We start from the raw sequence: 27,452 nt of genomic DNA on the forward strand, positions 1-27,452 counted from the left end.
TTAGGATCATGGAGAATGCAGTTAACAAAACTCTAAGAAGCAAGAGTTTGCCATCACTTATTAAAAGTTTCCATTTTATCTTCATTGCGCCAAAATCATATAATAAGATTTAATATAATATAATAAGTTTGTATCTGTCATACATCTTTGTCAATCACATATCAGTTATTTTGCGTTTCCTTCGTGGTTTGGCAGAGGACATACACACACATGTCATTTAAATTTCCTTATGACAAATGTGAAATACAAGCAGTCCACACTGGCTGCAAAAGGAAACAAGGGGCTTTGGCAGCGCTTCCTGCGTCCCAGTGCAGAGGAAAATGGACTGGTCTTGCGTGATTGATTTCCTATATTTAAAGTCCAGCAAACGTCTGCAATGAGAAGTTAAACCTTTCACCCCAGTGTTTGGGAGGAAGGCAATCATGGAAAGTGCAGGTGCCTGTATCCTTGCTTTGATTACAGTGACCACAAGCAATGTTTTTGCCTTTGTATTCTTTCCAGGTGCGTCAGAATTCCATTGGTTTAGAGAACTTAAAGGGACACACCTAGCAACATAAAAGCTATAGCATGCTGTTGTATTTATAGGTTCCCTGCAAAATTACCTTTTATGTCCTGTACAGATTCCTTGAAATTTAGCTAGATCTACAGTGCCCACACTGCATCCCTTTTGCTCCAGATGGCCCCACAGCCTGCACACCGCGTGCAAGTCAGGCTCCCGAATCTGCAGCACCTGTTCTGTGAGCTCTGAGTAATGGAGGGACCACTGAACCATTCACATTCACGGCATCAATCGTGCAAGTGAAGGATGCTGACTTGAACGGTGTGACTAGAACTGCATGCTCGCACTCTACAAGGACTTAGATGGCTGAATGGATTAGAAATGCCTTAAATGACATTGGTAGAAATTAGGCATGGGCTTCAGAATTTAATAGAAAATACTACTAATAATAAATAAAACACAGAAGAGGTTTGAATGGTAAGAGCTCAAGGAAGATTTGAAGCTTGCGTGTGCCTTTAAGTTATTAAAGTGGTTAATTGTCTTAAAGGGACACTGTAGGCACCCAGACTACTTCAGCTCATTGAAGTGGTCTGGGTGCTGTGTCCCGTTTGCACTTAGTGTGAGTGTGAATGGTTCAGTGGTTCCAGAGTAACTGCAATGTTTACATTGCAGCTCTAAATCTGCCCTTCGTGGCTGTCACTAGAGGGCTTCCGGAATCCTAACAGACTTTTGGGTCCGCTATCTAACGCTGGGCGTCCTCACGCTCTGCATGCAGCATCAGAATTCTTCCCATAGGAAAGCATTGATTCAATGTTTTCTTATGGGGAGGAATAATGCGTGTGCAGCATTTGCTGCGCATGCGCATTAGAGCCCACTCGTTGCAGGATGTCAAGTATACTGTTCTGAATGTAATCTTCTTTTAAAAAGTCAACTTGATGCATGCATTATATTCATAATATTGTCTTTAACATGATACATATGCTGAGAGATAATTGCTGAAATATTTTATAAACAGTATGGTAAATTAATTTATATTATGCCTAATTGTCACATGACTTGCTTTATATCGTATCGATAATGTGCCACTTTCTCATGTTACTGATAGGATATCAATTATTATTCCACACAGTATGGCTGTGATGTTACATAATTATTTGCTGTTTAAACGTATAACTTTACACCATCTAGTTTTTCTGCAATATGGGGATGACACAGTAAAAATCCATAAAAAAACTTCTCCATGTCAATGTATTTTTTGACTGCAGTTATGCATCAACATGGAAGTGGCTGAGATTTTATAGCCAGTTCTGGTCTTCCATTTGTTTTTATATCGAAGGATGTATATATCCCGTAGAACTGTTTGCAGTAGAGGTCTGTATAGTTCAGGCTTCATTGAAAATGAAATCTGATTAAAATCACTTGGTAAAAGAATGAATTAATTGAAGCCAGTAGAATACGTAGCATCATTTGTGTTTTTAGAATGAGTGAAGCTACATAAGACCACACTCACAATGCTCTTCTACTCATGAAAGAAATCTTCATAATAATTTGTCACATGCTGAGGAAGCACATGCAGTGAGTGTGGCAAATCAGTGCAGCTAGAATGAAAAGCACAAGAGATACAGTAACTGCGAGTACCCTTCTGCACAGTCTATGCCTGGAATCTACACGCTTGTTGTGTTTGGAGTGTCCCGTAGAACATTTTGATACTACCGCATCAGAAAGATTTTTATCTGCTGACCCCAAGTCATCCATTGACCAGAAGGAAATACTGTGTGTTTGTTGCTCGTAGACTTTTTAATGCATTAGTATTGCTTTTCTGATACTGATAACATGAAAATAATGATTCTGTGTGTAAAACAGCAGATGGTCGAGAACATGAAAGAAAGATTTAGAGATTTTATTAGAAGCTATGGAATTTGTTGGTGCTTTATAAATAGTATAAAAACTGGCACATTATAATGTCATAGAAAAAGAGGACAAACCTACTACTGCAACCCACTCTAGCGTTAATGATAACAGGATCACCCTGTTGCAGTTTGCCTCTGTCATGCCTTAACTATGGTATCCTCTTACTTCCTGGTTCCACGGAGCTTAGCCACACCCCTTTATGACACGGTCTCCTTATTTAATCCGACCGCACCAGCTGAGCGACGCTGGATTATTGAACTACGTTCCGTACTCACGAACCGGCTGCAACATCGTTGTGAAAGCCCTCTGTTACCGGACCGGACTAGAAGACTTCAAGTTCCCTTCACCTCTCCTCTTCCACGACTAAAGCTGAACTCTCTCCTTTCAGGATAACCGCCTCTGAGGAGATCTCGGGAACCAGTGTTCTATGTGCCGGAAGCTAAGTAAAACCTCTGTGATAAGCGTTGCATTTCAAAGCTGTTATTTCCTGTCTTCAAAGTCCTTCGATAAAACAAAACCGTTACAGCTAACTTCAACTCATACTTTGTCTCAGTTAGCTGCATCTATATCGCTTCAGTTAAAGTCTATGGAACAGCTATTGTAACTTCTTATCACCTAATTCATTAATACTACTAAAGAGACTCTTTCTGATTCAGTGTCTGCTAATTACTACCGTTTACTACTTAAAGCTACAGTGCCTGTAATTGTGGACTTCAGTTATCATTTACTACTTAAAGCTACAGTGCCTGTAATTGTGGACTTCAGTTATCGTTTACTACTTAAAGCTACAGTGCTTGTAATTGTGGACTTCAGTTATCGTTTACTACTTAAAGCTACAGTGCTTGTAATTGTGGACTTCAGTTATCGTTTACTACTTAAAGCTACAGTGCCTGTAATTGTGGACTTCAGTTATCGTTTATTAATTAAAGCTACAGTACCTGTAATTGGACTTAAAGTCAATACCTTTTACTTTTGATAATAAATATTCAAACTATAAGAAATCTGCAGTTGTGTTCCTTCATAACAAATGTTTAGACGTGACAGCCTCTTACCTGGATCCCACCAGGTAGCAAGCTTCCTCCAACTCTGACTGACCACCATCTGGCTTCTAAAGTCAGCTGAGCACTCTCAGGCAATGAATGGAACTCTGTGCAAGAAATATGCCCAGAATTGGCATTCCTGGCTGGCTAACGAAGTAGAGTTACACCTCTGGCAGCTAGCCTAAACATCTCTGTATGACCAGGACTAAATATCTCCAGCTAGCCTAAACCTCTCTGCATGAGCAGGTCTAAATATCTCCAGCTAGCCTAAACATCTCTGGATGACCAGGACTAAATATCTCCAGCTAGCCTAAACCTCTCTGTATGAGCAGGACTGAATATCTCCAGCTAGCCTAAACATCTCTGTATGACCAAGACTTAATATCTTCAGCTAGCCTTAACATCTCTGTGTGTGCAGGACTAAATATCTCCAGCTAGCCCAAACCTCTCTGCATGAGCAGGTCTAAATATCTCTAGCTAGCCTAAATATCTATGTATGTATGTGCTGGTCTAAATATCTCTAGCTAGCCCAAACCTCTCTGCATGAGCAGGACTTAATATCTCCAGCTAGCCTAAACATCTCTGTATGAACAGGACTTAATATCTCTATCTAGCCTAAACATCTCTGTATGTGCAGGACTAAATATCTCTATCTAGCCTAAACATCTCTGTATGAGCAGGACTTAATATCTCCAGCTAGCCTAAACATCTCTGTATGTGCAGAACTAAATATCTCCAGCTAGCCTAAACATCTCTGTATGAGCAGGACTTAATATCTCCAGCTAGCCTAAACATCTCTGTATGAGCAGGACTTAATATCTCCAGCTAGCCTGAACATCTCTGTATGAGCAGGACCTAATATCTCTATCTAGCCTAAACATCTCTGTATGAGCAGGACTTAATATCTCTATCTAGCCTAACTATTTCTAGCTAGCCAAACATCTCTGTATGTGCCCGGCCCTCTTTATCCAGTGCTCCCACATGTTTTAAATTATTTATTTATTTATGAAATATTTTACCAGGAAGGATACATTGAGATTTCTCTCGTTGTCCTGGGTCCACACCACATTGTTTGTCTTGTTTTAACCATTTTACAGAGCTGCGGAATATCTTGGCGCTATATAAATAATTGTACTTGTTTAATTCTTAAAACACTGCACATACAGGCTTCTTGAACCATGCTGGCTGGAATAACCCTTTACAATTTCAGAGTGTGTACAAATAGTTTATATTATATATTGTATCCTAATATTTAACTTTGGCAAAGAATTGTTTGTTTTAAATAACATTTAAAACAAACATAACAAAGAATATAAATAATGTAGAACTCTGGATTAAGAGATTGAGTTCTACATTATTTATAGACATTATTTATGTGTGTGGCCAGGAAATTGAAGGACAATATATATGATTAGGTTTTTCAAATATACCTTTCATTGAATATGTGTAACAGGTACTAAAACATACACTACTGTATACATACACATAGTCACAAATAAAGAACAGCAAACATGCATCAGATATCCTCAATGAATCAAAAACTATGTTTTAATATAATAAATATATGTAAAAAGAAAAATGAGAAAAAGTTACCCCTACCTTCAGTATATGACATCTACATAGACTTTGGGTCAGACAGTGTTTGATAACCGACAGTTAGTCTCTATGGTCTTCCTGGCTTCACTCCCAGCACACAAGCAAGGAACACTTGTGCCAAGGTGCGTGTATGTGGCTGTTATACTGTATACTAAAGGCAGGGATGAGTTTTTCTTTTTTTTTTTTTTTAATTTACTTCCTTTAAAAATGTTTCCTTTTACGACTTGATGAGAGGATTACTACATTAAAAATAGTTCTGAGGTGACCGTTGCCCTTTAATATTGGATGCTGATATGCTAAATAGTTGACCAGCAACTCACACAAGATGCCTAGACAGCCTGAACATTCAGACAAGCTACACAGGGACATTTTAAGCAAAATTCTGATTGTTGTCCTAATTACAGTAGATGTAGTAATTTGCCAAACATGCAACTGTTAATGGACAGACTTGTTTGACACATTGGCTTGTATCGGCAATCAAAATTGATGTGTAGCATTGGTAAAACGCGCTCCTTGAATTTCCTTTATCAAGAGCATAAGCCACATGTGATTGTTACTCATATCAAAGACATTGCTGAGTGAGCCTTGTAGACCTCTACTGAATGTGTGGATGTACAATGTCCGAAGTATTACAGAGATCTAGGGAGATTATAAGTACATGAAAGTAATGATTTGCTGTGTACAAAACTATTCAATTTGTTAAACTAATGATCAATTCCCAGAGTAGCAAATAAAATAGAAACCAGATATATTTAAACTGCAATTGATCATGCTGGATCCACCAGATTTATTTTATGTACGATTGCAATATCCGTCCTGCGAGTTAGAGATTTGTGGGTTTGATGTACACAGATTGGTTCTCATTGCAAGTTGTATTTTTTAATTATCTGCTTTTTATTACACATTTGCTGTTTCTTACACGTACTCCATTTTGAAAATCTCTTGAAGATCTGATTGCGTTTGAACTGTATAATACACCAGACATTCTTCTTTGATCTACCTGTAAAAATAAATATGATTTTTATATCTTATGGTTATTTATTGCAGGAACTTGTAAACCTTATTCTTGGAGGTCGAGCAGTGTCCAATGTGTTCAATGATGTGATGGAACTCGATTCTGGCAATGGAAATTTAACACTCTTAAAAGGAATTGCTCATCGTAGTGAGATTGGCTTCCTCTCTCTCTTCGAACACTATAATGTCTGCCAGGTAGGTTTTGTTTCACAATGTATAATTATATTCTAATGTCCATGGAAGATATCTTTGCACTAACAGTTTTGTAAGGATTGCCTTTATTTTGCACTGATGCTTTTAAAATCTATTTAGCCGTTTTTAAATAAAAATAACAATGCATTACTAACCTGAACCTCCTTATGTCTCTCATGACACACAGACATCATAAGGAGGGTCAAACCACACTTATCCCTTCTCTGTACAGAGGAATGGAGGGAGTTAAGCAGATAGAATCTTGCTTGTCTGATTGTCTGCCAGGGGCTCAGACTCACATTTGCTATTATTCAGTCAATAATTGATTGAGCTGTTGGAAGATGTATCAAAATGTCATGGAAGTCACCATGGAAACCAGCAGCATAAATGATGCGTTGGCATTTGCTTAACTTTTACAAATTTGCTCTAATGTTAGATTACAGCGTTCTCATAAATGTGTGTTTGAAAAATAATGATGCAGTTCATAAAAGTCTTAAACCACCAAACTAAACCAACAATCCTACATCAACGTGAAATATATCAGTGATGGGTAAATGCTACCTGATATTGTAGTGTTACTGCTGTTCTTTGTATTGACAGGTCTGTGACAGGTCTGATAAAGTTGAATTGTATTATTAGCCAATAATAAGGGAGGGACTCCTATCATTTAAGATAAAATTCCTTAAGAAATGTGAAATTTGTTTTGTTTTCCAATATTCGAGACAAGCACTGTTCCAAAAAAACGAGCTGTTCAACAAAGATATTCTACTTTCTTCATCTTTACAACAATTACAGCATTTTAAAAATAATAGTAGGATAACGGGCAGTTTAAATGAAAGATATATATATTAGAGCAATTGAATCCACTTTTAAGAAATCTGTATCCTTATTTTGTTTTATCCGGACCGAACTACTCAACCGTGTAAAATTACTGTGTTAGACAAACAATCTGCTCTTGGAAAATATCAACCTTTGCTCAATTGGCTACGTAAAGTTGCTGTCAAGGGGCAGTCAGTTATTGAATTGGAATGGAACTATTATATTATTAATTATTTGTAAGTGGAATTTTCAAGGAATGCTCTGCACGTGCCCAATCCTTAAACTTAAACTTGTTTTTTATGAATATTCGAAAACCGTGTAACTGCTCAAGAGGGCAGCAATCCATTTGAGACATTAAAGAATGGTCAATATTCCACTTTTCATTTAATTGTGTCGATTGTTTAGAACCGTATTTTCAGTTTTAAGAGAGGAAGGGACTCTTTGAAATTCATTGTCTGAGGAGGTTATATGTTTTTTAAAAGTCCTAGATCTGGAGGGATGTGTGGAATTTAAGACCACTATTCTAGCTGTCCCCCAAAATGTACTGCACTTGACTAGTGTAGGACATTTTTGCTTATGCAGGAGTGCTCCTGCTGAGCTCTGCACATGGGCAGCAAAGGTGGGATAACCTGCACCCTTTCAGGCATGCTTGTCTACTTAATTGACCAGTAAAACTCTCCGCGTCACAGTCCTATTCCCGTCCCGTCCTGATTTTGTACCTTTCAGTGTTGGGAGTTATCAGGCTGTGGCTGCAGTTGCTTTCTAAACCATACGTGAGCGATCAGTGTACCCTGACACACATGCGTGCTGGGGGGACGCGTCTCTCTGTCTGTGACACTAATAGCATCATGGGAATGTTTGTCACAGACCTCTCCCTTTCCTGATTTCAGACTGAAAAAATTATCAAGTCTGAGTTGAAATGTAAAAAACCTGAGAAACAATTATATCTGAAGTTTTTTTTCTCTTATTTTCTATCTATATAGCTGTAAAGATTAAAATAATAAATACTTAAAGTGACAGAACGGTTTTATTTAAATGTTTATACATTATTTCCGTTCATCAGTTGGCTGATGATATACTTATTTGTAAATTTGCCTAATAATCGATTATATTTGAAATAAACATTTCCATAGGAGTGGGGTAATCTTTCTTTCAGGACACTAACGGCAGATTCATTTTTAGAAAGGAAACCCTACTAGCAAACAATAGCCGTCTGTTTCATTTTCCTTGTGCGTGGAAATATAGGTCTTTTTAGTTAAAGTGGTCTGGTAGAAAATGAATGACGCGGCCATGAAAATAAACATACTACCAAACAATGAGTAATATAATGATATAACATCCTCGTGTAATCACTGCTAATTCTCTTACGGACATGTGATGGATATGCTGAAATATCCCCTGCTTCCAGTGATGGCGGCACATGGCAGTTTAATTTAGAGCACTCAGTGGAACTTATCTAAAAAAGTTTGCATGTAACCCATGATATAACATATCGACACCACATAGTAGCAGAACATTGACTTTCTCATGTGATACATTCACAGATTCCCTATCATTTGTGCTCGTCTGTATTATGTACACCGTGAACAGTTGTTTTAGAACCTTTAAAATCAACTTAAAGGAACACTCCATGTCCCATAACCACTTCAGCCTGTTGTAGTGATTATGCTCCCAGGGTAAGTAGTCAAACTGTTTGATAACTTACCTGGGTTCCAGATTTAAATATGAGAAATCCATGGAGTCAGATGTCACATGGTCTTTGAGCACTTCCAAGGTTTGTCCTTCCAAGCCTTTGCCATGAGCAATACGACCTATAGCACACCAGCAGCTTCACCACGGGTGGGGTGGCAGTTTGGAATGAGCACTGAACTCCTCTTTAGTGTCATCCTTAGTGTGATTGATGGTTTCTGAATGTATTCTATAGAGTTGCATCATCTGCTGGGGAATGTCTTAACAATGGTCAATCCTGGCTTTCCATCTTCAACACCTGTAGAAGTGCCCTTCTCAAAAAATAAATTCCATGCTGCTTAACATGTCTGCATTGATGGAGACTATCCTGCAAACACACTGGCCTCAAATTTTACAGTAGCTTAGAAAAATGCAGTTTTTCCTGGAGATGCACTACTTTTGCTTACACTTTGCTATTGGTGAGTGGGGGAACTGCATGCCTTTTGTGAGTATTCTTCCCTTCTGCTTCTATAAGAGAAATGTAACAGATTACAGCCTCAATTTAATAGTTATGGATACATTTATAAAATAATTTAATATTTATTGACACATTTATGAATGATGTAATATTTTTTAGAAATGTTTTAATATTTAGATTTTTTATATATATATATATATATGAATATATTTTTTGACATTTTAATAGTTTGAGAAGTAATCATTTTATCCAAATTATTAAATTGAGGCCTTCATGAGCTACGAAAAATCCATATATATATTTTTGTCGTTTTACAAACACAAAAATTAGTTCTCTACTTTTCTTTGTGAAATCAAAGGTTTGTGAGATGTTCTGCCTGATTGGGACATACCACCACATGCATGGCTTTACGCCAGCATTGCATGTCCAGGTTTATTTGCATCGTATGACAACATTACATTTTTAAGGAAACACGATAAAGCTTTGCCAGAGAGGAAGAAGGTGTTTGGTTTGATTACACAGACAACAATCAATGTGCACTGATACCATTTTAATGTATGGCTTCTGTTAAGATAACACATGCAGGAAGATATATAATTTTCACTGCCAATAAATCGTGATCCTATTCATCCGGTTCGTTCATTAAGTGGCACTTCAATACTCGCACAAACCCATAAACATAAATGAATTTCCTTAATGTTCACCTTCGAAATGGTACAAGTATCTATGAACACACTTTTATATTCCATTACGTTAAATGTCTTTAAAAATAAGATTATTTTTTTATTTATTTTTTTCAAGGACAATTGTTAGAGAAGTTAATAATTATTGTATGTTAAAATTCATTTTCTTGATTTCAGAATTGACTATATCATCATACACAGCCTTGTTATAATAGAAGGGCTTCCAAAAATAGTTAGTGTTGTCGATGTAAAATTACTTATTTTACATGCAAATAGGTTGACTTAAGAAACAGTATAAAAGAGACGATAAAATGGCAGTTTACCAGATGCAACCAGGGTAGGGTTTGTGTATAAATAGGGTAATGCGAGTATATGTAACTGTGTGTGTAATATGTGTGACTGGGTTTGTGTATAAATAGGGTAATGTGAGTATATGTAACTGTGTGTGTAATATGTGTGACTGGGGTTGTGTATAAATAGGGTAATGTGAGTATATGTAACTGTGTGTGTAATATGTGTGACTGGGTTTGTGTATAAATAGGGTAATGTGAGTATATGTGACTGTGTGTGTAATATGTGTGACTGGGTTTGTGTATAAATAGGGTAATGTGAGTATATGTGACTGTGTGTGTAATATGTGTGATTGGGTTTGTGTATAAATAGGGTAATGTGAGTATATGTGACTGTGTGTGTAATATGTGTGATTGGGTTTGTGTATAAATAGGGTAATGTGAGTATATGTAACTGTGTGTGTAATATGTGTGATTGGGTTTGTGTATAAATAGGGTAATGTGAGTATATGTAACTGTGTGTGTAATATGTGTGACTGGGTTTGTGTATAAATAGGGTAATGTGAGTATATGTGACTGTGTGTGTAATATGTGTGATTGGGTTTGTGTATAAATAGGGTAATGTGAGTATATGTAACTGTGTGTGTAATATGTGTGACTGGGGTTGTGTATAAATAGGGTAATGTGAGTATATGTGACTGTGTGTGTAATATGTGTGATTGGGTTTGTGTATAAATAGGGTAATGTGAGTATATGTGACTGTGTGTGTAATATGTGTGATTGGGTTTGTGTATAAATAGGGTAATGTGAGTATATGTAACTGTGTGTGTAATATGTGTGACTGGGGTTGTGTATAAATAGGGTAATGTGAGTATATGTAACTGTGTGTGTAATATGTGTGACTGGGTTTGTGTATAAATAGGGTAATGTGAGTATATGTGACTGTGTGTGTAATATGTGTGATTGGGTTTGTGTATAAATAGGGTAATGTGAGTATATGTAACTGTGTGTGTAATATGTGTGACTGGGTTTGTGTATAAATAGGGTAATGTGAGTATATGTAACTGTGTGTGTAATATGTGTGACTGGGGTTGTGTATAAATAGGGTAATGTGAGTATATGTAACTGTGTGTGTAATATGTGTGACTGGGGTTGTGTATAAATAGGGTAATGTGAGTATATGTAACTGTTTGTGTATAAATAGGGTAATGTGAGTATATGTGACTGTGTGTGTAATATGTGTGACTGGGGTTGTGTATAAATAGGGTAATGTGAGTATATGTAACTGTTTGTGTATAAATAGGGTAATGTGAGTATATGTGACTGTGTGTGTAATATGTGTGATTGGGTTTGTGTATAAATAGGGTAATGTGAGTATATGTAACTGTGTGTGTAATATGTGTGATTGGGTTTGTGTATAAATAGGGTAATGTGAGTATATAACTGTGTGTAATATGTGTGATTGGGTTTGTGTATAAATAGGGTAATGTGAGTATATGTAACTGTGTGTGTAATATGTGTGACTGGGGTTGTGTATAAATAGGGTAATGTGAGTATATGTAACTGTGTGTGTAATATGTGTGATTGGGTTTGTGTATAAATAGGGTAATGTGAGTATATGTAACTGTGTGTGTAATATGTGTGATTGGGTTTGTGTATAAATAGGGTAATGTGAGTATATAACTGTGTGTAATATGTGTGACTGGGGTTGTGTATAAATAGGGTAATGTGAGTATATGTAACTGTGTGTGTAATATGTGTGACTGGGGTTGTGTATAAATAGGGTAATGTGAGTATATGTAACTGTGTGTGTAATATGTGTGATTGGGTTTGTGTATAAATAGGGTAATGTGAGTATATGTAACTGTGTGTGTAATATGTGTGACTGGGTTTGTGTATAAATAGGGTAATGTGAGTATATAACTGTGTGTAATATGTGTGATTGGGTTTGTGTATAAATAGGGTAATGCGAGTATATGTGACTGTGTGTGTAATATGTGTGATTGGGTTTGTGTATAAATAGGGTAATGTGAGTATATGTAACTGTGTGTGTAATATGTGTGATTGGGTTTGTGTATAAATAGGGTAATGTGAGTATATGTAACTGTGTGTGTAATATGTGTGACTGGGTTTGTGTATAAATAGGGTAATGTGAGTATATGTGACTGTGTGTGTAATATGTGTGACTGGGTTTGTGTATAAATAGGGTAATGTGAGTATATGTAACTGTGTGTGTAATATGTGTGACTGGGTTTGTGTATAAATAGGGTAATGTGAGTATATGTAACTGTGTGTGTAATATGTGTGACTGGGTTTGTGTATAAATAGGGTAATGTGAGTATATGTAACTGTGTGTAATATGTGTGACTGGGTTTGTGTATAAATAGGGTAATGTGAGTATATGTAACTGTGTGTGTAATATGTGTGACTGGGTTTGTGTATAAATAGGGTAATGTGAGTATATGTAACTGTGTGTGTAATATGTGTGACTGGGTTTGTGTATAAATAGGGTAATGTGAGTATATGTAACTGTGTGTGTAATATGTGTGACTGGGTTTGTGTATAAATAGGGTAATGTGAGTATATGTAACTGTGTGTGTAATATGTGTGACTGGGTTTGTGTATAAATAGGGTAATGTGAGTATATGTAACTGTGTGTGTAATATGTGTGACTGGGTTTGTGTATAAATAGGGTAATGTGAGTATATGTGACTGTGTGTGTAATATGTGTGACTGGGTTTGTGTATAAATAGGGTAATGTGAGTATATGTGACTGTGTGTGTAATATGTGTGACTGGGTTTGTGTATAAATAGGGTAATGTGAGTATATGTGACTGTGTGTGTAATATGTGTGATTGGGTTTGTGTATAAATAGGGTAATGTGAGTATATGTAACTGTGTGTGTAATATGTGTGACTGGGTTTGTGTATAAATAGGGTAATGTGAGTATATGTGACTGTGTGTGTAATATGTGTGATTGGGTTTGTGTATAAATAGGGTAATGTGAGTATATGTGACTGTGTGTGTAATATGTGTGATTGGGTTTGTGTATAAATAGGGTAATGTGAGTATATGTAACTGTGTGTGTAATATGTGTGACTGGGTTTGTGTATAAATAGGGTAATGTGAGTATATGTAACTGTGTGTGTAATATGTGTGACTGGGTTTGTGTATAAATAGGGTAATGTGAGTATATGTGACTGTGTGTGTAATATGTGTGACTGGGTTTGTGTATAAATAGGGTAATGTGAGTATATGTGACTGTGTGTGTAATATGTGTGACTGGGTTTGTGTATAAATAGGGTAATGTGAGTATATGTGACTGTGTGTGTAATATGTGTGACTGGGTTTGTGTATAAATAGGGTAATGTGAGTATATGTGACTGTGTGTGTAATATGTGTGATTGGGTTTGTGTATAAATAGGGTAATGTGAGTATATGTAACTGTGTGTGTAATATGTGTGACTGGGTTTGTGTATAAATAGGGTAATGTGAGTATATGTGACTGTGTGTGTAATATGTGTGATTGGGTTTGTGTATAAATAGGGTAATGTGAGTATATGTGACTGTGTGTGTAATATGTGTGATTGGGTTTGTGTATAAATAGGGTAATGTGAGTATATGTAACTGTGTGTGTAATATGTGTGACTGGGTTTGTGTATAAATAGGGTAATGTGAGTATATGTAACTGTGTGTGTAATATGTGTGACTGGGTTTGTGTATAAATAGGGTAATGTGAGTATATGTAACTGTGTGTGTAATATGTGTGACTGGGTTTGTGTATAAATAGGGTAATGTGAGTATATGTAACTGTGTGTGTAATATGTGTGACTGGGTTTGTGTATAAATAGGGTAATGTGAGTATATGTGACTGTGTGTGTAATATGTGTGATTGGGTTTGTGTATAAATAGGGTAATGTGAGTATATGTAACTGTGTGTGTAATATGTGTGACTGGGTTTGTGTATAAATAGGGTAATGTGAGTATATGTGACTGTGTGTGTAATATGTGTGATTGGGTTTGTGTATAAATAGGGTAATGTGAGTATATGTGACTGTGTGTGTAATATGTGTGATTGGGTTTGTGTATAAATAGGGTAATGTGAGTATATGTAACTGTGTGTGTAATATGTGTGACTGGGTTTGTGTATAAATAGGGTAATGTGAGTATATGTAACTGTGTGTGTAATATGTGTGACTGGGTTTGTGTATAAATAGGGTAATGTGAGTATATGTAACTGTGTGTGTAATATGTGTGACTGGGTTTGTGTATAAATAGGGTAATGTGAGTATATGTAACTGTGTGTGTAATATGTGTGACTGGGTTTGTGTATAAATAGGGTAATGTGAGTATATGTGACTGTGTGTGTAATATGTGTGATTGGGTTTGTGTATAAATAGGGTAATGTGAGTATATGTAACTGTGTGTGTAATATGTGTGACTGGGTTTGTGTATAAATAGGGTAATGTGAGTATATGTGACTGTGTGTGTAATATGTGTGATTGGGTTTGTGTATAAATAGGGTAATGTGAGTATATGTAACTGTGTGTGTAATATGTGTGACTGGGTTTGTGTATAAATAGGGTAATGCGAGTATATGTAACTGTGTGTGTAATATGTGTGATTGGGTTTGTGTATAAATAGGGTAATGCGAGTATATGTAACTGTGTGTGTAATATGTGTGATTGGGTTTGTGTATAAATAGGGTAATGTGAGTATATGTAACTGTGTGTGTAATATGTGTGACTGGGTTTGTGTATAAATAGGGTAATGTGAGTATATGTAACTGTGTGTGTAATATGTGTGACTGGGTTTGTGTATAAATAGGGTAATGTGAGTATATGTGACTGTGTGTGTAATATGTGTGATTGGGTTTGTGTATAAATAGGGTAATGTGAGTATATGTAACTGTGTGTGTAATATGTGTGACTGGGTTTGTGTATAAATAGGGTAATGTGAGTATATGTAACTGTGTGTGTAATATGTGTGACTGGGTTTGTATATTTGGGAATGGGTCAATATATGCGGATGTGCCGGACTGGGAACTGGCAATCTGGAAAACAATGGAACTTAAACAGAAAAAAATCAAAGTAAAGAATGGGATATAAACCTTTTTTTATACACAGCCAGACTTGCTTTTTGCTAAATGAAACTTTGTTCTTTTTTTTTTTTTTTTTTTTTTTTTTTTTTTTATATAGGCCACCCCTGAGTGTAATACCTGGTCCTGTTTCAAATAATAAAAAAGTAATAATTTTTAATTTAAGCGATATTCTGAACTAATCTTCATACGCCAGACTGTTGTTATATTTGCTGCTGGTGGCTTTGTGTTGGAACACAGCATAAATACTTTGCAAATTTCAGTCTGGTGAGGTTGTGAGCTGTCTTCCTTTCAGTTGGCAGTCTGAGTCCTCCGAATGCTACCAATTAAAGTAGAAACATAAGGAAAATATCAGCGCCCATATTAAAACAATGCTTCATGGTATATAATATATTCTATATATATATGTAAGGTATTTAATTGATGGAAACATACCGTCTTTATATATTTTAATGGAATAATTATTAAAAACATACACTATAGTGCCTGTGTTGCTGTTTATGCCCTCCCCCCCCCCCCCCCCCCCCCCATAGTTCACTCTGAAATGGTGATTTTACTCAACTTTACTCCCACGCTGCCCCTATTTACCTAGTCACCCATAGCCCGGCCCACTACTGGAAGTGTGGCTGAGGTACAGATTACATAATTTATTTTAGCCATACCAATTTATACCAGCAATGGGTGCTGTAATAGGATGAAAGCAGTCAGCTGACACTCTCAGCCAATCACAACCGCCCATTGCTGCTCAGACTGATGATTACTCATTAGCCCAACAGCACAAAGAGGATGATGGGCTGCTGGGGATTCTCATTTAGCACTCAAATATTAAAAGCAGTTGAACACTAATGGGAAGGATAGCGCAATGACGTAAAGCAGTTAAGAGTGCCTACAGTGTCCCTTTTGCCTTATTCAATAAAAGAGAAAATGGGAAACCTGGTTAAAACAGCAGGATCATAGCACCCAGATCACTTCATTGAGATGAAGAACGCTAGACTACGACTGATAATTATGAAATATAGTTTAGCTTTTGTAATTTTTTAGAGGGGTGTAGGTTCTGGTTCTTTTTGAGGGAAGGTTGGATTGGCAAGGAGATATTGGCAGTTTAATACTTTTGGGAATAGAGCTTTACTTGGGCCAACTTAGGGGGAGGGGAATTAGGGGTATGATTTTTGGACCAAATGGGTTTAGCATCTCCTGACTCTATAACTGTTAGGTCCAGAGTTAGCCCAATGCTTTCAGTCTATACAGTCCCTTTAAATGTAATATTGAGTCATTGTAGAGTACAGTAAATCTAGTAATTGTGCTTGTTTTATTATAATTATTTTTCCTGCCAAAATATTATTTTGCAGAATTAATCAAGTACACATTAAGATGATTTCACATCAGGCATTTTTCCTTAAATATATTTTCATTTGGTCTTAAAAGATCAGATTTCAGATGAAATTAATTTCCTGAAAAATGTTGTTCTCTGTTATTAAATTTTATTTAGTGATGACATTGAAGTTCCTGACTATTAAAGGGGCAGTCTCTTCACTATAAACCATTGCAGTGTTAATGGGACTATAGGTCTATGAATGCTGTCATTTCTATCAAACCTTTTTGGGTCCGTTTAACAAAAAATGGGCTCCCACCACTATTTTATGTGACCCTGTTGAACTCACAGACTTCGTATCTGATGTTACTGCCTCCACTACGCTATTTATTTTGGGGTGCCTGCTATACATATTGTCTCTGAACAATGTAAGCGATCTGCAGCTAACTAAGCGAATCTGTGTCCACGCTCTGCTCCTAAGCGGCCGATCTGATTCAGCCTGCTGCTCAGCTACTCACTATCGGAACTTCGCTATATGTATGGACTAAGCCTGTGGTAAGAACATTATCTGCTACCTATCGGGTTCCTCCACTGCGTGGGACGCTAAAATAGCGGGTCCTACGTAATTTTTAGTATATGCACTAATATACACTGCACTTTACTGGATTCTGGGCTTATTAACTGTATTCAATCTTAGCCAATGCCATCCTGCCTTACAGCCCTTTTGAGTTTGTTTACTTGTCTACCAAGGAGCACCTGTAGCAAAGTGCTATATCGATATGGCCGATTTATATGTGAATATCATGTGTCCTTTTTATTATAGTGTTTTTGTTTTTAAGATTTAGTGTACTTTATTTTTCTTATTTACCCTTTCCCTCTCCTTTCTTTTTTTTTTTTTTTTTTAAATTCTTTATTTTATTGTGCAGGTTCAACACAATCGTCCACGTTGCCACAACAGCTCATGTAGGCTTACTTAGTAACACATATCAACACAGAAGCGGCATATATATATATACATGGCACTGTTTTATGTATTAATTGTCGGCTAGTACTCCTGGCATGTCCAAGACTTGGTGGAGTCTATGAGTATGCAGTTTTGGGGATTGTTTTTGGACATGTGTAGTGTCTTACAAGTCTGTATCGAGACCAGCTATGGATGCGTAGTTCTGTATATGAGGTGTGAGGTTCGTGGGATCTCCCTAGTATGACTGTCCGTCTAATCCCTGGTGTGTATGGATGGACATTGGCGCGGATGGGGTGTGCCCTAGGTTGGTGCGTGTCCCTCTTCTGAGGTTCCCCCCCATCCCGATGTGCCTGCTTTTAACTGTCTTCTAAGTTCGGGCAAGGGGGTGAGTCAGGAGGTGGTGCGGTCGGGGATGCGTCCAGTTGTGTGTGTTCGCGTCTCACAGTATGGGGTGTAGAGATTGCCGCTGTGAGTGTGTCTCGGGTGAGTGGAGTCAGCTTCGGAGAGATCCATACGGATTTGTGTTTAATTAGAAAAAAGTCAACTGAGTTCAACCAAAGATATATAGGAGGGGGGGGATTTGGATGGTAACCATTTATGAGTTCGTAAGGGAACGGAGCGGGTGCATCTTGGGCAGGGGGCCTTATTCTGGAGAGTGCGGTGACATCAGTCTCTGGGGTAATGGTGAGAAGCCTCCCTGCTTCGTTATCCTTCAGGGCATCTTTCGTTGGTGCGGTGGTCGGGTGGGTGCCCCCGGGACAAAGTCAGCGACGGCAGCCGGATCCAGTCGGGCGAGGTCTGAGCTTTCCCTGCGAGTGGGCGACAACAGGCCTGCTGTGCGCAGTTGTGAGTCCAGTTCATGGTAGCTCCGAGCTCGGTGAGTTTTATCCAGATGCGTGAAGGTGATCATGTTCGTTGTCCCTGAGATGTTGTAGAAGTGGCTGCATGGCCTTGCGCTATCCCATGGTGCTTTTAGTTAGGTCTTGGAAGAGGGATAACTTGGCTCCCTCGAATGTGAGAGGGGTTTTCCCTCGTGCAGCCGCCAACAGTTGGAAATCGGAATATCAGGTCTGTATGTGCTGCGGCCGGCGCCGTCGCGGGCTTGGGTAGTCTGAAAATACCATTTAGTCGCACTGCTTTCGCCTGTTTAGGCGGCAAGAGATCAGCCAGCAGGCGCCTGACGAAGTGCGGTAGGTCTGTCTGGCCTATGGAATCCGGGATGCCTCGGATCTTTATATTATAGCGCCTACGTTGGTCTTTCAGAGTGTTTATCCGGTTGTTTGATATACTTTGCTGTGTTTGCACTTCTGTGAGCGCTTGTTCTAGGGATGCTTTCCTTGCATCTTGGGAGTTAGATGAGGCCTCTAGCCGCAGGACCCTGGTGGTAACAGCCTCCTTTATACAGGTCATGTCGGCTGCTCTTTTGGTCCTGAGCTCCGGCAGCATGCTCTTAAGTAGAGAGGCTGTGACTGGTTCCTCTGCAGGGGCATGTTAGGGCTTTGAGTTGGGAGGTAGTGCTTGTGCCATAACTTCTCCGGGGTCTATGGAGAAATCATCCGATGAGAATGAGTAGCCGTCTTCTCCCGCCGCCATCTTGTCCCATGCGGACTTTTGCGAGCGTCGGAGAAGTTCCCCGATGTCGTGGGTAGTTGGGTCTTTATCTGCTCTGGTTTTCTTGTGTTTCCGACCCATGGCTGATCCCCGTGTCGGGTGTGGGCAGTTGAGCCCGGGTGGGTGTCGGATATCGCCCCGTAAAAGTTTTTTTTTGCCGTTAGTGGTGAGGAGCCCTTGGTGAGTGCGACCGCTCTGCTCCGCTGCTCCCCTCTCCTTTCTTTTACCTGGAAAAACGGAGGATATTTGTGGATATTTGCATTAAAGGGGCACTGTAGGCACCCAGACCACTTCATCACATTGAAGTGGTCTGGGTACCAACTCACATCCCCCTTAACCCTGAGCATGTAATGATTGCAGTTTTTTATACAATTAAATAATTACCTTGCAGGGATAAATCGTCCTCTAGTGGCTATCTACCAGACAGCCACTAGAGGGACTTTCGTGTTCTGGTCGTCTAAACGACGATGGACGTCCTCACGCTATGCATGAGGACCTCCAGCGTCGCCGAAATTGAATAATGCGTTCCTATAAGAAAATCCTAATGTGAGCGCAGCCATTGCCACACATGCGCATTAGGTATCGCCTGGCGGCGGGGGAGAGCATGGGCAGAGCTGAGCCAGCGCTAAGGGGGGGTTATTAAGCCCTTCAGCGCCCTTGGGAGGGGGCCTTGACAGGCTGTGCTCCAAGACCAGTTTACAGAGGTAGAAGAGTGGATCACAAAAAACAAACTCTTCCTAAACACTGACAAAACTGTCACAATGATCTTTGGAACAGTACCTAAATTACACAAATTACACAATTCCCACCTATCCATCAAAACAAAATCAAGTGGCACTCTGACTGCAGTCCACTCTTTCAAATACTTGGGTATGTTGTTAGACCCCAATCTATCTTTTGGCCTCCACATAGAAAAACTTGCATCTAAACTTTATCCAAAACTAGGTGCCCTGTACAGAAACAAATCCGGCCTAAGCCCTACAGTAAAGGAAAAGATTGTACAGCAAATGCTGATGCCAATCATTGATTATGGGATGTAGTATATGCATCTGCACCGCAAACCCACCTTATAAAACTCAATGAATTGTATAACTCGTTCTGTCGATTTGTGCTACAATGTAATTACAGGACCCACCATTGTGACATGCTAAAAGAACTAAACTGGCTGTCACTGGAATCCAGACGCACCCTTCATCTTTCCAGCCTTGTGTTTAAGAGCTTTTCGGGAAGCTTCCGACCTACCTGAGCAGAATGCTCTCCCCAGCTGTTCCCACCTCCTATAACCGCCGATCCAGTACCAGCACTTTATTTAATCTACCTCAATACAAAAAGAAAGCAGCCCAATCCTCCATTTCCTACAGAGCACTGCAATTATGGAACGACCCCCCGCACAATTTCAAAGCTTCTCCAAGCCTAAAGTCCTTTAAGAGATCCCTCTCTAAATACCTCAAAAAGAATGCACCTGTCATGGTTGATTATATATTTCCTACCTGTTCTATGTAACATTTTGTATATATTGTGTATTCATACTGGTTTTTGCATTTTATTGTACCATATTGTATCGATGCAATGTTTTGTGAACCCATGACATACTTGAAAACGAGAGAAATCTCAGTATATCTTTCCTGGTAAAATAGAGGATGGAGGAAGAGGTAGAGTCCATACCAAGTTATACATTACTCTACCACCCGACCACACATGGTGTAGAGGACCATGTGCCACACTTACGATATCTATTTTACTGCCAAATATACATTGAATTTGGTGAGTTATGCTCCCAAATTACCCTTCTAGTAAATACCAAAGATCTTCGTTTTTCTGACTTACAACTACAAACCAATTTTCCATTGTTTTAGTAAATTGACCTGTAAATATTCATTATTAGCAATGTTAAGAGGTATTCTTGTAAATATCAGATTGGATGAACAGGCTTTATTCATTCAGTAAAATTATGCATACTCATATTGATTATTGTTTTTAGCTTATTTTTAATTTTGCTAGACTATTTTTTTTTATATTGTCTGTAAACACCACTTACATTGGAAAATTCATTAAAAAAATACTCTATGCTGACATGATCTCTCTACCACATCAACCTGGCTTATATGCATGCGGTAACTACAGTAAAAGATTAAGGATTTTGGACCTAATTCCGAAAGTGTTTGTACCACCTCCTGAATCTGATACTCCGAGTGCTTTGTTTGCCTCATAATGATGGGTTATATAATAACATGTTGTCCGTTTTCCCTCTGATAAACTAACAGTGACCTTTTTGTGGCCTGAGGTCACAAAACTGATTTTTAAATCTTCAGAAAGGAAATTCCCATGAACGGGAGAAAATGCAGGAATGTACGCTTAGACAAAAAGTAATATGTTTTAAGCATAGGCACTTACTATCAAAGCACAAGCAGGCTTAGATGAAAAGGGAAAGGGGATTTGGAAAGCTTTGTACCAATAAAGGATTATTTTTATTGCAGACATTTGGTGGGTAAAATTCCTTAAAAGTAAACACCTGTGGGGTTTATTGATCTTATACCAGCGTATATTATTATTATTATTATTATTATTATTATTGCCATTTATATAGCGCCAACAGATTCCGTAGCGCTTTACAATATTATGAGAGGGGATTTAACTATAAATAGGACAATTACAAATAAACTTACAGGAACAATAGGTTGAAGAGGACCCTGCTCAATCGAGCTTACATTCTATAGGAGGTGGGGTGTAAAACACATTAGGACAGGAATTTGCAATCAGATAAGGTGGGCTGCCTTTTAGGAGAGGGCAAGAGACAGGTATGTGAGGTAGGGGTTAGTCTTGGAGGCCATAAGCTTTCCTAAAGAGATGGGTTTTAAGGCACTTCTTAAAAGATGCAAGACTAGGGGAGAGTCTGATGGTGGTAGGCAGGCTATTCCATAGAAAGGGAGCCGCCCGCGAGAAGTCCTGCAAGCGCGAGTTGGCCATACGAGTGCGGACAACTGACAGAAGGTGGTCACGGGCAGAGCGGAGAGACCGAGAAGGGACATACCTATGGATCTGTGAGGAGATATAAGAGGGGCTAGAGTTGTTCAGTGCTTTATAGGTGTGAGTTAGTACCTTGAATTGACTCCTATAGCATACAAGAAGCCAATGTAAGGACTGGCAGAGGGGTGAGGTGTGAGAGAAACGACTAGAGAGGAATATCAGTCTAGCAGCAGCGTTCATTACGGACTGTAGGGGTGCAGTACGGCTTTTGGGAAGACCAATCAGGAGAGGGTTACAATAATCCATGCGGGAAATTACTAGAGCATGGACAAGCTCCTTGGTAGTATCTGGTGCAAGAAAGGGGCGGATGCGGGCTATGTTTTTTAGATGGAATCTACAGGATTTGGCAACATGCTGGATGTGAGGCTCAAAGGTGAGACCAGAGTCAAGTATGACGCCAAGACAGCGCGCTTGCAAGGATGGACTGATGTTGGTACCACAAACTTGAAGGGAGAGCGAAAGAGGAGGATCAGTATTAGGAGGAGGAAAGACAAGGAGCTCAGTTTTTGAGAGATTGAGTTTCAGAAAGCGGGAGGACATCCAGTCAGAGATGGAAGAAAGCCAAGCAGTGACACGTTGCAGGACGGCAGGGGAGAGGTCCGGGGAGGAGAGATATAGCTGGGTGTCATCAGCGTACAGGTGGTAGTGGAATCCAAAAGAGGTAATACGTTTGCCAAGAGAGGCAGTATAAAGAGAAAATAGAAGGGGACCAAGGACGGAGCCTTGGGGGACTCCAACCGAGACAAGGCGAGGGGAGGAGGTATCATTAGAAAAAGAGACACTGAATGAGCGTTGGGAGAGATAAGAGGAAAACCACGAGAGGACAGAGTCACAGAGACCAAGCGATTGAAGAGTTTGAAGAAGGAGAGCATGATCAACGGTGTCAAAGGCCGCTGAGAGGTCAAGACGAATTAGTATGGAGTAGTGGCCTTTGGATTTAGCTGCGATTAGGTCGTTAGTAACTTTGATAAGGGAAGTCTCTGTAGAGTGGAGAGGGCGGAAGCCAGATTGAAGGGGGTCAAGGAGAGAGTTGGAATTGAGGAAATGAGACACACGGGTAAAGACAAGTCTTTCCAGAAGTTTTGAGTAAAAAGGGAGCAGGGATATGGGACGGTAGTTAGAGGGGGTGGACGGGTCGAGGGATGTTTTTTTTAGTATAGGTACTACAGTGGCATGTTTAAGGTCAGCAGGGACGATGCCAGAAGAGAGCGAGCAGTTGAAGATGTGTGTTAGAGAAGGCACGAGACAAGTGGAGAGAGATCTGATAAGGTGAGATGGGACAGGATCGAGCGGGCAAGTGGTGGGGCGAGAGGAGCAAATAAGAGCAGCCACCTTTTGTTCAGTAGCTGGGGAGAATGTCTGAAGGGTAGGAAAGGCATGATCTATGTGTGATTGAGAAACAGAAAGGCAAGGAGGGGAGAATTCTTTCCTTAGCTGTTCAATCTTGTGAGTGAAGTAACATGCAAAGTTATCAGCAGTAAGGTTAGTTTTGGGGGTGGCCACAGCAGGGCGAAGAAGGGAATTAAAGGTGTCAAAGAGACGCCTGGGGTTGCGGGAACATTCTCTAATGGAGAAAGTCTGATTGGGTGCGAGACTTCCTCCAGGAGCGTTCAGCACAACGGGAGCATCTTTGCAGGTAGCGCGTTGATTTAGTATGCCATGGTTGGGGGCGGGTCCTCCTTGAGGTGCTTGTTTGGAGTGGCGCTGCAGTGTTAAAGGCAGATGTAAGAGTAGAGTTATATATGGAGATGGCCAGTGAAGGACAGGAGAGGGAAGGGATGGACAGCAGTTGTGAATCAATGTCAGCTGACAACTGTTGGAGATCAAGATAATTAAGGTCCCTCCTGAGTTGAGGGGGGTTAGGCTGAGGTTGTTGGGTGAGGGGGTACGCGAGAGCAAATGATAAGAGGTGGTGATCAGAGAGTGGATATGGAGTGTTGCAGATATTCGAAACTGTACATGCATAAGTGAAAATTAGGTCAAGGGTATTGCCAGCTACATGGGTGGGAGAATTTGCCCACTGCGATAGCCCGAGGGAGGAAGTAATTGAAAGTAGTTTAGTGGCTGCAGAGGTCAAAGGTGGGTTTATAGGAATATTGAAGTCCCCGAGAATTAGGGATGGAATGTTAGAAGAGAGGAAATAGGGTAGCCAGGCAGCAAAGTGGTCAAGGAAGAGAAGAGGGGAACCAGGGGGACGGTAAATAACAGCAATGTTAGCAGAGAAGGGTTTGAAAAGGCGAATTGAGTGTACTTCAAATGACGGGAAAGAGAGGGAAGGGGGGGTGGGAAGAGGTTTAAAAGAGCAGTGAGGGGAGAGGAGAAACCCAACACCACCACCTTTACATTCAGAGTTTCTTGGGTATATATATCACAGGGTACATCTGTTACAATGTGCAAGATTAAATGGCTAAGCTATCCTCATTAATACATGCCCAATACTAATCATTGTCTCTAATGGAATGGTATTGTTTTATGATATCATCCCAACAACATATTTGCCAAATTATGAGCAAAATATTTTACATTTGTAAGGTTGTAGCTTGTTCTATCATGTGGGAATTATTCCCAGCAGATACCCAAACTTATAATGACAAAATCGTTATATATCCCTCAAATTTGAAGACATGCCACCAAGTAGGGCAATTACCTCCCATGACACTGACACACTGGCATTTTTTTACAATTTACCAGTGTCAGAACAGCAGGTGCAAGATATGTTTGCTCGAAGGAGTAATCACAGCAGCTAGATAGCCTGTGCTGTAGTTGCTGTTATGGAATCCAGGGAGTTGTCGGCTTTCTTCTCTCACTCACTTTTCACCATAGAAGTCTATTCCGATTCTGTGCCAAAATTTGACAGTTATTGGAGGGATTAGGATTTGATCCTAATCCGCCCTCTCCACTTTACTGAGACTGCTCTTATCAAAGTTACTAACGACCTAATCACAGCTAAATCCAAAGGCCACTACTCCATACTAATACTTCTTGACCTCTCTGCTGCCTTTGACACCGTTGATCATGCTCTCCTTCTTCAAACTTTTCAATCACACGGTCTCTGTGACTCTGTCCTCTCTTAGTTTTACTCCTATCTCTCCCAATGCTCATTCAGTGTCTCCTTTTCTAATGATATCTCCTCCCCTTGTCCTGTCTCGGTTGGAGTCCCCCAAGGCTCTGTCCTTGGTTCCCTTCTATTTTTTCATTATACTGCCTCTCTTGACAATCTTATTACCTCATTTGGATTCCACTACCACCTGTACGCTGATGACACCCAGATATTTCTCTCCTCCCCAGACCTCTACCCTGCCATCCTGCTTGCTTTTCTTCCATTTGTGACTGGGTGTCCTCCCGCTTTCTGAAACTAAATCCCTCTAAAACGGAGCTCCTTGTCTTTTCTCCTAATACTGATCCTCCTCTTTTGCTCTCCCTTCAAGTTAGTGGTATCCAATAACTTGATTCTGGCCTCACGTTTTGAGCCTCACATCCACTATGTTGCCAAATCCTGTAGATTCCATCCTAAAAACAGCCCACATCCGCCCCTTTCTTTCACAAGATGCTATCGAGGAACTTGTCCATGCTCTAGTAATTTCCCGCATGTATTATTATAACCCTCTCCTAATTGGTCTTCCCAAAAGCCGTAATGCGCCGCTACAGTCTGTAATGAATGCTGCCGCCAGACTGATTTTCCTCTCTAGTCGGTCCTCTCACACCTCACCCCTCTGTCAGTCCTTACATTGGCTTCCTGTATCCTATAGGAGTCAATTCAAAGTGCTAACCCATACCTATAAAGTATTGACCAATTCTAGCCCCTCATATATCTCTTCACAGATCCATAGGTATGCCCCTTCTCCTGTCCTCTGCTCGCACCCGTAGGGCCAACTCACGCTTTTAGGGCTTTTCGCGGGGGCGGCTCCCTTCTAATGGAACAGCCTGCCTACCGCCATCAGACTCTCCCCTAGTCTTCAATCCTTTAAGAAGTGCCTTAAAATCCATTTCTTTAGGAAAGCTTATGACCTCCCAGAGTAACCTCTACCTCACATACCTGTCTCTTGCTCTCTCCTAAAGGGCTGCACTCTTCTCCAGCTCTGCTTCACTCCCACCTTATTTGATTGCTATTTCCTGTCCTAATGTGTTTTACACCCCACCTCCTTTAGACTGTAAGCTCGTTTGAGCAGGGTCCTCTTCAACCTATCGTTCCTGTAAGTTTTCTTGTAATTGTCCTATTTATAGTTAAAACCCCCCTCTCATAATATTGTTAAGCGCTACGGAATCTGTTGATGCTATATGCAGGAAAGATACATAGAGATTTCTCTAGTTTTCAAGTACCGTATGTCCTGGGTTTTTCAAGTATGTCCTGGTAAATACCAATAATAATAATATAATTGCTAAGAGTCAGGCTAACACAAACTATAGATTCATGTTATTGTCTTTGATTTACGCAACAGTCGTGTGGGCTTTAAAGGAAAACTGTACAATAAAAAGGGTCTAGGCTCATTTATGATTTAAGATCGAGTTAGCCAGGCTCTTGATAAAGTTTTCTTTACAACAAATGTCAGAAGTTCAGTTAGAGACCCCTCACACCGATCATCTTGTTATTTACCCTTATGCATATTGTTCTAACGCCGACATACCATGGCATACTTTGCAGAATAGGCTAATTTTCCATTTATAAATGTATGATTTCTGATCAGCCTGTTTCTGTATTTTGAATATACATTCAGGATGAATCCTCTGTTTCAGATCCCATAGGATAAAATTAAAGCTAGTGGGAGTGTGGTCAGAGTGAGGTTTGCCAGCGATACAGAGCACATGACAGATGACACGTGGTGACCAGATAGCAGAGTAGTACTTACAGCTATAAGTAGTACTCGTGTGCAGAACACTGCTAGCATGCTCCTAAAGGGTTACTCCAACCAAAAGCCAGGGTTATCATAAAACACTGGCTTTGCATAGAATGACCATTACTGCTGCTCCCCCAGTAAAAAAAGAAAAAAAAAAAGCTAAAACTCACCTTGATCCAATGCCGAGTTCTCCCTGCAGCGCGATCCTCCACGGCTGATGTCAGGCCCCCTTGCTGACAGGGGAGGGATATTAGGGAGAGTGGGTTGAGGGGAGGACACAGAGTATGTGGAGTGCTGCAAATTGCTAGCTAGTGCCTTAATGCTTCCCGTTATGTCGTCAAACACCAGATTTGCACATGGACGACTTGTTCCAGACTAGTTTATGATGCAGTCTAAATTGGAGAGACACCTCCTG

At 39.7% G+C, this 27,452-nt stretch overlaps 2 protein-coding genes across 2 annotated transcripts in view; both read left to right on the forward strand.

The window, feature by feature from the left end:
- Window positions 1–27,452, forward strand: part of SELENON (selenoprotein N) — a 322,589-nt gene that overhangs the window by 111,440 nt on the left and 183,697 nt on the right. The gene's annotated exons all lie outside the window — the stretch shown is intronic.
- MINDY4 (MINDY lysine 48 deubiquitinase 4) overlaps window positions 1–27,452 on the forward strand; it is a 109,801-nt gene that overhangs the window by 75,728 nt on the left and 6,621 nt on the right. The window contains exon 15 of the mRNA XM_063452740.1: window positions 6,094–6,255. Within this exon, the coding sequence (XP_063308810.1) occupies window positions 6,094–6,255 (162 nt within the window). The remainder of the gene's footprint in view (window positions 1–6,093; window positions 6,256–27,452) is intronic.

Source organism: Pelobates fuscus, chromosome 4, assembly GCF_036172605.1.
Source record: "Pelobates fuscus isolate aPelFus1 chromosome 4, aPelFus1.pri, whole genome shotgun sequence".
In the NCBI taxonomy this organism is placed as follows: domain Eukaryota; kingdom Metazoa; phylum Chordata; class Amphibia; order Anura; family Pelobatidae; genus Pelobates; species Pelobates fuscus.